The sequence below is a fragment of the Pyxicephalus adspersus genome, chromosome 1 (assembly GCF_032062135.1).
Source record: "Pyxicephalus adspersus chromosome 1, UCB_Pads_2.0, whole genome shotgun sequence".
NCBI lineage: Eukaryota > Metazoa > Chordata > Amphibia > Anura > Pyxicephalidae > Pyxicephalus > Pyxicephalus adspersus.
Genome location: NC_092858.1, coordinates 170031402 through 170043592, shown reverse-complemented (window position 1 = coordinate 170043592; position 12191 = coordinate 170031402). Strand labels below are relative to the sequence as shown.

The 12191-nt window shown below is 39.8% G+C and overlaps 1 protein-coding gene across 2 annotated transcripts in view; it reads right to left on the bottom strand.

Moving 5' to 3' along the window:
• LOC140321612 (nectin-4-like) overlaps positions 1-8040 on the bottom strand; it is a 12812-nt gene extending 4772 nt beyond the window's left edge. Inside the window, exons 1-4 of one of the 2 annotated variants that reach the window (XM_072398354.1) lie at positions 7841-8040; positions 2597-2935; positions 1561-1629; positions 1069-1183 (exon numbers count right to left, since the gene is read on the bottom strand). In XM_072398354.1, the coding sequence (XP_072254455.1) occupies positions 1069-1183; positions 1561-1629; positions 2597-2935; positions 7841-7886 (569 nt within the window). In that variant the 5' untranslated portion in view covers positions 7887-8040. Of the gene's footprint in view, positions 1-1068; positions 1184-1560; positions 1630-2596; positions 2936-5133; positions 5360-7840 lie in introns of those variants that run through there. The other variant, XM_072398355.1, reaches the window with a different exon arrangement.
• Positions 8041-12191: the final 4151 nt, after the last annotated feature.

The following is a 12191-nucleotide window of genomic DNA, read 5'->3' as shown; positions in this document are numbered from 1 at the left end:
CTATTCTCTTATATAAATCCTGTGCCTCTTAGACCTCTCTTTTTCTTACTTATGCTCATTCTCTCTCAAAAGTGCAGGGTACAGAGGATGGACTCTTTACGTAACGTATCATTTTACTTTGTCTAAATGTTCACACTATCACTGTAATTCTTGCTTTGTATATTTATTAATATACTATCATGTTATTTATACATCCCATAATCTGGAATACTTTTTCACACTAATTTGTTAGGCCTTCAATAATTGATTATATCATAAATTCATTGCTTTGCTCTGTTTAAGTATTATTATTATTATTTTTGGCTGAACTATATACCTCATATTGCTTTGTTTTGTTATTTTATAGTTCTATCAAAATCTCATTGCATCCCCTGAAGAAGCCTGAAGTTGGTTGAACGCATCGGGTTAAGATGTTTTGCTTAGAGTAACCATGCAGGCAATTATTGTTTAATTGACAGGCCTTATTTCTAATGTTTTTCACAGGGGGATTACCCTGGTGAATTTTCTCAACAAAGTTGTATTTATGTGATTTGAACCTTAATATTTGATTGATAAATACAGTTTGATTTTTGACCCAAAAAAACAACAACTTTCCTCTTTCTTTGAATTTTACCTGGGGATTGTTATCATTAAGGATATTAGGAAAAGTCAGAGTTTTCGCTCTTTGATCACCATTAGAAAGAGTTTATCAAGTTGGGGTGCTCATTGCTTGGGAAATACCCAACATTCTGGTATGTACTGTCCAGGTATTTTCTTTTAAACTAAATAAATCCCTTAAATGGACCACATAATCTTACATAAATGATAAAGGGGTCAAGCTGTTGGTAACTGCCTAAAAAATGTAGAACCCATAAAGTTGTGGGCACTGTCAAAAGTCTGCAGTTTACATTCAAAATTCAGAATCTTTAAGTACATTACGTTTTCAGGAAATTTCTGGACAATAGATGGGGAAAACAAAAAAAAAAAAAAAAATAGGGATATACCATGGTTCAGAAAAAATGGTATGCCAACACATTTTAGTTGACTCGGTATATGGTAAGACAACCACAGAACAAATAAATAACTTACCTTTTGTTAAGTACATAGTACCTGAGCAACACAATCAACATCGGTGGAGCAATAATAATTATTATAATCCAAACCCAGGACTGTCGCTGCTTTCCCTCTTCCATTTCTGGGTCCCCTGAAACAACATGAGCACATCAATCACATCACATCAACAATGAGTAATCAATCAGTCAGTCTACAAGAGTGTGTAAAAATTGAGTAAACATCGACTGGGATTGGCAAATCTTTGATTGACATTTAGCCAAGAATTCTTCCTAATAACCATTGGCCAAAGGAGTCACTCCCTCCATTTACAATAATAACACAGCACTGCTGGAGGTTAAGATAAATGTCAGGGAATGATCCTATTGGCTGGAAAATGTTAGGGGGTGCTACAGCTTAACTTCTCTCAACTTTGAGTACCAACACATTCCATTGATGTTCAACTGAATTCATATCAGGACCCATGAAAGCTCCGGTGGTTGCTTTTTACCTCTTTTTGTGCATACTGACCTTTATCGGAATTACTTTTGTTGTGGTCCTTCACACCCACTTCTGGTTTTGGGGAATCTGGAGGTGGATCTATAAGCACAAAGTAAAATAACTTTAGGACATGCTGTCCTCTGTCATCATGATTGTGCTCACCAAATTCTAACAGTCATATTTATCAAATTTGTGATTGTCGAAGTAAAGCATTTTGTTTTACACACAGGACATCTCCGTTCTGTGTATTACAGAGGGGCATGATTCTGTATTCCTCAACTGCATAGAGAGCACAGAAATCAGCACACTATATTTCTGGCATAGGTTTTCTTTGTGCTTATGAAGCAAATAAAATAAATGTTTTGGTATTTGCTCCCTTCTTACCATAAACAAATAGGTTTCTGCCAGCACCATTGGCAATGGACTTTAAGTGTGGTATGGAATGCAGGGAGTAATCATTATGTTAAAGATTATATAAGATTATATATAATATCTTCTGCCCAATTTTTTATGTTGCTCTGCAGGCCGTTCTTCCATGAGTCACACACTATGTTCCTATTCTACTACCTGGCATGGAAATGGGGCCAAAGTGAATATCTATGGGGGCTTCAGAAAGAACTTCCCACTCTACTTCAATGCAATAATTTTTGACCTGATGATCTGGTTCTGCACATTGCATTTACTTTTGCCCCTTTGCCCATCCATGGTCCAGTCTATCTGATACTCTATGGTAGTTTTTTATCACAGAGGTCCCGTCTACTCTTTTGGCCTGTCCTTACCTTTCGATCTCCCAGCTACTCCTCTTCTAGTCTTTACTAACCTATATGTAGGGTTGCCCACTTGATTTATGCATCTCTAAGATGCACTGATGAGAAGAAATAATGGAAGTCCAGAAAGGGCTCTGAAACATTATGTAGGTGAGCGTCTCACACTTGTCACCATCATTAGCTACTAGACCCTCTCTATCATCAACTTTCATCTTTACAGACAATTCCTCCTCTGTGACAATCAGGCACATTTTTCTAGTTATTACTAAAATAGTTTTTTGTTTGACAGGTTTACTTACGAAGATCAGTCAAGCAAACTTCTCCTGTGATGATGCCATTGGGAAATGTATGAAAGAGACAAACATAACAGGCCTCATCATCCTTCTCCAGTTTAGAAATCTTTATAGAAGAGCTTCTTGAACTGGGGTTTGTAATGGAGACATGACCCTCAAACGGTTTGGAAATGTTGGTTCCATACTTTTTACTGTAGGTCGCCATGTCCTCAATGACCTTCCCCTTCTTCTTCTGCCAGGAGACTTGCGGAACATCCCGATCACCTTGGAACTCACATGTCAGAGTAACATCTTCTCCCAGTACTGCGAGGCTTGAGTTTCCACACTTGACCTGAGATCCTGATGCTTAAAACAAGAAGAAGATTAAAATCAATGCTTTATGTAGAATATGATGCATAGTAGACAATCTGGGGCATTACGCATGCTGGAAGTCAGGTTTGTCACATGTTGTCAATACTGCAGGTCACTGTAGCTTCCTTTATCCTCTTATATAAACCTGTTTAGAACCAGTAAATTAAGAAAATGTTCTGTCAAAAAAAAAGAGTAATTCTCTTTAGTTGCTGTTCCTGGAATGTTCACATACAGGTAAACTAGAAATCTGCTTCTGGTTGGTGGCCAGTGATTACTTACCTGATTAATGGTTGTGTGCTGTTGAATGGCTACAATAATCTACCTGCACACCTCTCTAGGCACGCAATGATGACAGTTTTCTAATAACAGTGCTGCTTACTACCATGCAACTGGAAACAATATTTGTTATATTGTGTGTTAAGCAAAGCGATTGTGATGACTGTACATATCTGCACCAGTTAGCCCACGGTGTGATGGTAAATGTGTTTGTGTGTGGTGTGGGATGCAAATCTTTTTGTTCCTTTATCCTGGGTTTTAATTTTATTACATTTGTAAAATGATGCTCATGTTTACTGCACAGAAGTAGTTTTTATTTATGCTATATCAATTTGGAGCTAACTGCCTCTTTCACATTTTGTCGGTCTAGTGATAATTCTGTATTTGTGGACGTTTCTGGTCTTGTCAGTATGGTGCTGATTGCGTCTCTTCTGACATCTTTTTGGTTGTGTCTATGTGGTACGAACTGTGCCACTGCAGATATTATTTTGGTTATGCCAAGGCATTGATTCTGTGTCTAAGGATTTGTTCCTGGTTGTTTTTCATTTCTCCTATATGATACCTTGTCTCTAGCTTGGCAATTATATTTTTAATACCGTCAATTTGTGTTAAACGTGCTATGTTTGTAGGTGTGGAAGGTGGTAAACCAAAAATTTGGGACAATAAACACTGACCCTGAGTGTAATAAGGCTCATTGACTAGCAGTATGAGGAGAGCACACTGACCATTAATGTAAGGGTACACACAGCCCAGTGATGTAAGGGAAGGGTGGGCACACCTTACACAATTTGTACACTATACAAAAAAAAAAAACACACACTGACAATTTATTTAAATAAACACAATGACTACTAGTTTATGGGGAACATTGACCACCATAAGTACCCCGACTGCTACACTATATGTGCTATGTTGTATGTAACATAGTCTTGGCTGTTGTACACTATATGCTATATGAGTGTTACTTAGTCCTTATCACTGCACTCTATATATAAGAGTTCTGACTGCTATATTGTATATACTAAATTGTACATTACATGGTCTGAATTCTACATTCTATGTGATATGTTATGTTACACAGTCCTGGCTGCTGCACTATATATGTTTCATGTAACTAATTTTTTTTAAGGTGTTTATTGCCTTAGCAGTTGCTTTTCTAATAAAATTCTTGTCAGAATATTGTTTATTGTTTTATAGAACTACAAAACCCACCTACAAACTTCTTTCTCTGGTCTATGTAGAACTACAAGTGCAAGGAGGATTTGCCTATCATTCTGCTGTCTATAGACCTACAACCCCTCACACACACAGACTAGACACGTCTTTTCCTTAGAACTTTATCTGAGTCAACCTGAAAAAGTAGCAACTGTTTAGAAAACCTTCACAGAACTGTGGTAAAGCTTAGTAAATATGGTAATAATTTACTTTGCAGATAATGTCCACTAATGTGCAGGGAAGTCTAAAAAATGAGATTTTCCTGTCCATGAGATTGTATGACGGAGGTCAGCAGAGTTTAAACTCATTCAGGAAACTAAGTGAAATATCCCCTGCAATTAGATAATTCACTTTGCTATGTGACACACATGTGCTGTTGTGTAATACTCCCCCCAGCTCCTAGATCGTAAGCTCTTGTGGGCAGTGCTGCATAATATGTTGGCGCTTTATAAATCCTGTTTATTAATAATAATAATCAGAAGTCTTCCTGCTCCTGGAACTATGGAAGGCCAGAGATCTGTCCACTTGCAAGGTCAGCATGAGAATGGACCTGGGTCCTGGACAAGCACTACCAGAACACACCATGTGTTACAGCCATATCCAATATGAACATACACACATAGCTATGAATGGGCTATGTACAGACAACACACTATGGAATAATCATCTATATACACATAATATTGAATAGCTATACTCACCGACTAAGGCCAACAAAGACAAAAACAGAGCAGCCAGCAGACACATTCTGTGCGCCGTGTATCTGAAGCTGCATGCTTTATCACCGTTCACTATTCCTCCACATTTATCACATCACTACACTTCCTTTTCTTTCTTAGCTCATTTGAATAAAGGAGGGCAACCAGCTGATTCATTCAATAAATTGCATGGAACCAAAGCTGCCTACTTTCAGGACAGTTTCCTGCTTTGAAATTACCACCTCCCAATCGGTGATGTGTTTCCGGTTTCTTTTTTACTTTCACTTTAGCCCTTATTCCTACTGTGTGGTAGGGTTAACCCATAGGTGTCATACACAAGACATGCAGGCTGAATCTGGATCTGAATCCCGCCTGGCCATTTTATTTGGCCCCTGTTAGCTTCCCTGTGACTGTTGTTATAGCAGTGGAGGAGAGAAAGCAGGGAATGCTGCAGATAGGAGGAGGAGGGCTAGCTGTCCTGCATGGTTAGATGGTAGGGGTGGTGCTGGAGGGGGTTAGGTGCGGAGGAGAGGAAGCAGAGCCTGCTGCAGCCTGGAGCATTCTGTGAGACAGCCCTGCATGAATAAAGCTAGGTACACACGTGCAATAATTGTCATTAAAAAACAAATGACTAACGATTATGCACGATTAAATGATCGTATTGCACACAATTCTGTACCTGCTGCAACAAAACGATTGTTCAAATATAATCCACAATAATGTACACACCCTAGATACGATAGTTTGAACGATGCAGGAAGTGACATGTAAAGGAGAAAGTGTACTGCAGAACCATCCACGATCACTGAACGACCGTACACACAATAGATAGCAAACGATCGTCGTGCAATCAGATCCGCCGGGATGGTTGTTAGTTTCCAGAGACAATCCTCGTTCGTCGACATCGTTGTGCACCTTTTTGTTAACAATTATCTGATGAACGGTCCTTAGTTGTTTGTTTCCAACGATATTTATTGCACGTGTGTACACAGCTGTTTGGAGACCTTGCTGCGAGATGCAATGCCACATCTCAAATAATTGAATCAATATTCATATTTGTGCAGAAGAACGGGACTTTTTGTACACTTGCTTATAGAAAATGAACAATGTCACTAATTTTTTTTTTCTGGAATGGATAGTGCATCATGCAGGACACCATTTAACAAACAGAACATTCCCTATGGGGTTTTTTGCTTTCATCTCCATCTTGAATTAACTGGCTCCTAAATTACATCTGCTGCTTCTGCCCCTCTTGTTACTATCTTTGATCTTAATTATTTGTTGTGGATCCATTTGTACAATTGGAAAAAGTACTCTATTGCATTTTGGTTATTACTATTGCACAGTAGTCTCTATATTTTGATTCATCCTGAAGAAGCGACTTCATAGTCGCGAAACGCGTCGATGTAGATTTGTACAACTCAGAGACGACATGTTAGAAAGAGATCCTTGTTCAGCATCTTTAAAGAATTTGCGATGAAAATGTTTTGTGACATTGGTAATGTTGTATAAGCAATTGTACAAACTTTTACTGTGGTTTTCAAATGATTTAATATTAAAGTATTTATTGTTTAATTTTACTTTATGGCTAAAAAGTCCCGTTCTTTTGCACAAATATGAATATTGTTTCCACACTCAGGAGACCTCACTGCGATGGGGGGAGAGGTTACTGGGGGATGCTGGTGGGAGCCCAGGAGCAGAGAAAAGCTCCTATCTATTGCAGTTTACTAATCAGCATTGGAGCCTTGCTAACAGATATAACCAAACACATTACATTCTAGGGAAGAGGAGATAGAAATGAATGACAATTTGCACAGTATACATCAGGACACATAAAACCAATGACTGTGCTTTGTATGTGCACCAGGTGATAGTGTCTAGCACTGACCCTGGATTTGGCTTTTGTTCACTAACAGGGTGCAGTAGTATGTAGTTGAGGAAGTATCTCTATCCTGTTCTATGTTATTTCAGACTCCTAAACATTGAAAAGAATCCAGGATAGAAAATATTGCTGAGTTCTGCTCCAAAACTAGATACTATACATAATGCATTTCAATGCAAAACATTTTCAGCTTATATTAAGGTAAAATCTTAATAAACAATCTGGCCCGTGACCATGACTGTGTTTTTGATTTTGGCCCCTGAGTTAACCCATACCGCCCAACATTTGAAAGTGGGAAAAAACAGAAGTGTGGGAATCTTGCAATGATCAATATTGGGCATGGCCAGGTGGGTGGGTTGATTTTGATTTGTTGTCTAGATACCTGTAAAGAAATGCCAGCTTTTCCACCTGTTTGATTCTTCCCAGTTAGGGAATATGAAAATGGTCTCTACCTAGGGTCATGTAATCTTGCTATTTTGAACCATTGCAGGAAGCCAATATTATGTTTGTTATTATTACACAGTACGTATATAGTGCCAACATATTACCCAGCACGTTACAAAATCCATAGTCGTGTCACTGGCTGTCACTCAAAGGAGCTCACAACCTAATGTCCCTACCATAGTCATATGTCTTTAACACAGTCCAAGGTTCATTTTGGGGGGAAGCCAATAACCTAAATGCATGTTTTTGGAATGTGGCAGAAAACCAGAGAACCCAGAGATATCCAATATGAACATACACACATAGCTATGAATGGGCTATGTACAGACAACACACTATGGAATAATCATCTATATACACATAATATTGAATAGCTATACTCACCGACTAAGGCCAATAAAGACAGAAACAGAGCAGTCAGCAGACACATTCTGTACGCCGTGTATTTGAAGCTGCATACTTAATCATCGTTCACTATTCCTCCACATTTATCACATCATAAAGGAGGGCAACCAGCTGACTCATTCTATAAATTGCATGGAACCATGCTGCCAACTTTCAGGACAGTTTCCTGCCTTGAAATTACCACCTCCCAATCGGTGATGTGTTTCCGGTTTCTTTTTTACTTTCACTTTAGCCCTTATTCCCACTGTGTGCTAGAGTTAACCCATAGGTGTCACAAGACATGCAGGCTGAATCCGGATCTGAATCCCGCCTGGCTATTTTATTTGGACTCTGTTAGCTTCCCTGTGACTGTTGTTATAGCAGTGGAGGAGAGAAAGCAGGGAATGCTGCAGATAAGAGGAGGAGGGCTAGCTGTCCTGCATGGTTAGATGGTAGGAGAGGTGCTGGAGGGGGTTAGGAGCGGAGGAGAGGAAGCAGAGCCTGCTGCAGCCTGGAGCTTTCTGTGAGACAGCACTGCATGAATAAAGCTAGGTACACACATGCAATAATTGTCATTAGAAAACAAATGACTAACGATTATGCACGATTATATTTAAATGATCGTATTGCACACAATTCTGTACCTGCTGCAACAAAACGATTGTTCAAATATAATCCACAATAATGTACACACCCTAGACACGATAGTTTGAATGATGCAGGAAGTGACATGTAAAGGAGAAAGTGTACTGCAGAACCATCCACAATCACTGAACGACTGTACACATGATAGATAGCAAACGATCATCGCGCAATCAGGTCCGCCGGGATGGTTGTTGACATCGTTGTACACCTTTTTTGTTAACAATTATCTGATGAACGGACCTTAGTCGTTCGTTTCCAACGATATTTATTGCACGTGTGTACACAGCTGTTTGGAGACCTTGCTGCGACATGCAATGCCACATCTCAATTAATTGAATCAATATTCATATTTGTGCAGAAGAACGGGACTTTTTGTACACTTGCTTATAGAACATGAACAATGTCACTAAATTTGTTTTTTTCTGGAACGGATAGTGCATCATGCAGGACACCATTTAACAAACAGAACATTACCTATGGGGTTTTATGCTTTCATCTCCATCTTGAATTAAATGGCTCCTAAATTACATCTGCTGCTTCTGCCCCTCTTGTTGCTATCATCAATCTCCATTCTTTGCTGTGGATCCATTTGTACAACTGGAAAAAGTACTCTATTGCATTTTGGTTATTAGTATTGCACAGTAGTCTCTATATTTTGATTCATCCTGAAGAAGCGACTTCATAGTCGTGAAACGCGTCGATGTAGAATAGTACAACTCAGAGACGACATGTTATAAAGAGATCCTTGTTCAGCATCTTTAACGAATTTGTGATGAAAATGTTTTGTGACATTGGTAATGTTGTATAAGCAATTGTACAAACTTTTACTGTGGTTGGTTAATGGGCATGGCCAAGTGGGCGGGTTGATTTTGATTTGTTGTCTAGATACCTGTAAAGAAATGCCAACTTTTCCACCTGTTTGATTCTTCCCAGTTAGGGAATATGAAAATGGTCTCTACCCAGGGTCACTATTACACAGAGGGGCCCGTAGCAGGGAATACAGCGCAGGGTCACATGACAGAGGTGCTCGTCCTGCCCGGGAAAGAAAAGGGGGGGAGTATGAAGAGGATTGGATTTCAGAGAGAGGAGGGGGGAAGATGAGTCAGAGTCGGAAGTTTAAAGGGGGGTGGAGAGTAGTAGATAAAATATGTCTTTAACACAGTCCAAGGTTCATTTTGGGGGGAAGCCAATAACCTAAATGCATGTTTTTGGAATGTGGCAGAAAACCAGAGAACCCAGAGGAAACCCATGCAGACACGGGGAGAAACTGCAAACTCCATGCAGATAGTGTCCTGGTAGAGATTCAAACCTGGGACGCAGCGCTGCAAAGGCCAGAGTGCTAACCACTGAGCCACCATGCTGCCCCAAGGTAAGTAGTTCATTTAGGCAGCAGCACCTAAGCATTGTGTGTTGTTCATAACCCTTTCTAAAGAATGACTTTGAAATTAATATATACAGCCCCATCCACCGCCCTTGTCTCCTTCTACTCTCACATCAGCAAAGTGGAATGTTTGCAGGAATGACCCTGTTAAAAGTCGAACCTGTGACCAATGCCCTCTCAAACCGCACCCCTGCGCATAGACTTTCCAACGTGCTCAGCAACAGTCCTCGCACGGCAGGCTGAGAAGGGCCGTCATGGGGCAACATTAACCACTCTGTTACCCCTTGCCAAACACCCCATCACAGGTAGGTGTGTTTAGATGCACTGAGTGCTTAGATGCACCGTTACCCTTGGCAACCACACTTATGTTTCTGCTTCTCTCGGTAATCACAATATTTATAGTAGTGTCTTCAGGTTAGCAAGTTACATTATTTTTACTTAGAGCATTCAGAGATTCAGCCTACACTTTTTTTTTAGTGTTTATTAAGTTAAAAACATACAAAAACAGTGCAAAAACAAATACAGAAAAATAAGGACTAATCAAACAATAATAACAGAACTATAGCAACAGCATAAAATAAAAGGGAAAACTGTGAAATAATACTTAGGTGGAGTTGGTTTTCCTGGTCCAGGTTGCTGTGTAAAGTCCAAGTTATTAGTCAGAGTCACTGGGCTCCTTGCAGTGCTCATTGTGTCAGTGCCGTTGTCCCTGGCAACAAGATGTCAGTGAGAGCCGTCTGTGCTAGAATTACATGGCTTTTTCTATGCCAAACACAGAGGAGGGACTAATATAAGAATCCAATAACAGCAGGGTGAGGGCTGTCTGAGGGGCATAGATTAGGATACTTGTAGACATTCCCAAGAGGCCCTTGTTTTAGCCATTAATAATAATTCCAAAAGAACAAGTTTTATGAAATACCTGTTCTGTTAGTTGGTCCTGCTCCAAGTGATCACACACAATAGTTAGTAGCAGATATTTTTATTTGGTGTTCATTTCCGCTGCCATTACAAAAATCTATACATATGTATAAAACTACTTCCTCAACCCCCACCAACCAGATGCAATAGTACAGTTGTACCAGTATCGCAGTAATGAGACCACCTGGAGACCATGAAATCTAACTAACACAAAATGGTGAACATGAACAAGTAGAACATAACTATGAATTAGATATAATCCTTGAGGTGGGCTGGCTTTCTGATTGTTCTGCCCGCTCGCATAACATATGGGGTTTCTTCACACAAATCTTGGTGTTCTTCTGATTCTGGTAGTCTATTTTCTGGGACCGGCTGTCTCTGACCAGAGACCTCCCCAGCTCCTCAGCAGCCTTTGTTTCTTTGTTGCCGGTATTCATAGTCTCATTGCATTGAGTGCCTATATATTGTTACTCGGGCCATGTAACCTCTCTTTCTTGTGTTTTTCTCAGATGTCTCTTATTTCTCAATATTCTTCCTTCCTCTGTTAAAATTGCATTGGACCGTGGTGCAATTTTCTGGACAACCTTCGCCTTTTGCCAGTGTTTATCCTTGTACGTCTACTCATTAGCCGCTGTGCTGGACTGGTGTCTAGGCCTTGTGTGGGCGTGTTTCTGTGGTCCAGTATAGACAGGTATATATCTGTACCTGCCTGTTTTGCTTTGCATGAGTCTTTTGGCTGTTTTTACTGCTGACTCTGCTTTACCATTACTCTGAGAATATCCCTGAGATGGTGTCTGGTGCTCAAATTCCAACCTCTCCCTGAATTTTTTAACTCTTCCGATATAAATTGAGCAGTGTTGTCAGGGAACACAATATCAGGAATGCCATACCTGGCAAAATGGGCCTTGAGTTTTCTAATTACTGTTTTTGCCCTTGTGTCCTGTAAGTAGTCTATCTCCCAAAAGTTGGAAAAATAGTCCACAGTTACCAGATATTCTTTGTCGTTCCACGTGAACAGATCAGTTCTTACTTTTGATCATGGTATGTGGTTGCAACGTCTCTTTTGGTTCCTTATCATTGCATGATGCACATATTTCACACTGTGCTATAAAGTTTTTTTATGGTCATTCATTCCAGACCAATAAACATATTCTCATGCACAACGCAGACATCCTTCTCCACCTAAGTGAGTAGAGTGTAATCTTTCTATTATGTCTCTTCTGAGGGATACCAGTATAACAGCCCTTTCTCCTTTGATGATGATACCATGCTGCACAGAGAGTTCATCTCTTATGTTAAAAAATGGAGTAACTTCCATAGGAGCATGATGCTTGTACTTTGGCCATCCCTTCAAGACCACACTCTTTAAGATCTGTAGAGTTTCATCATCCTCTGTGCTGGTCTGTA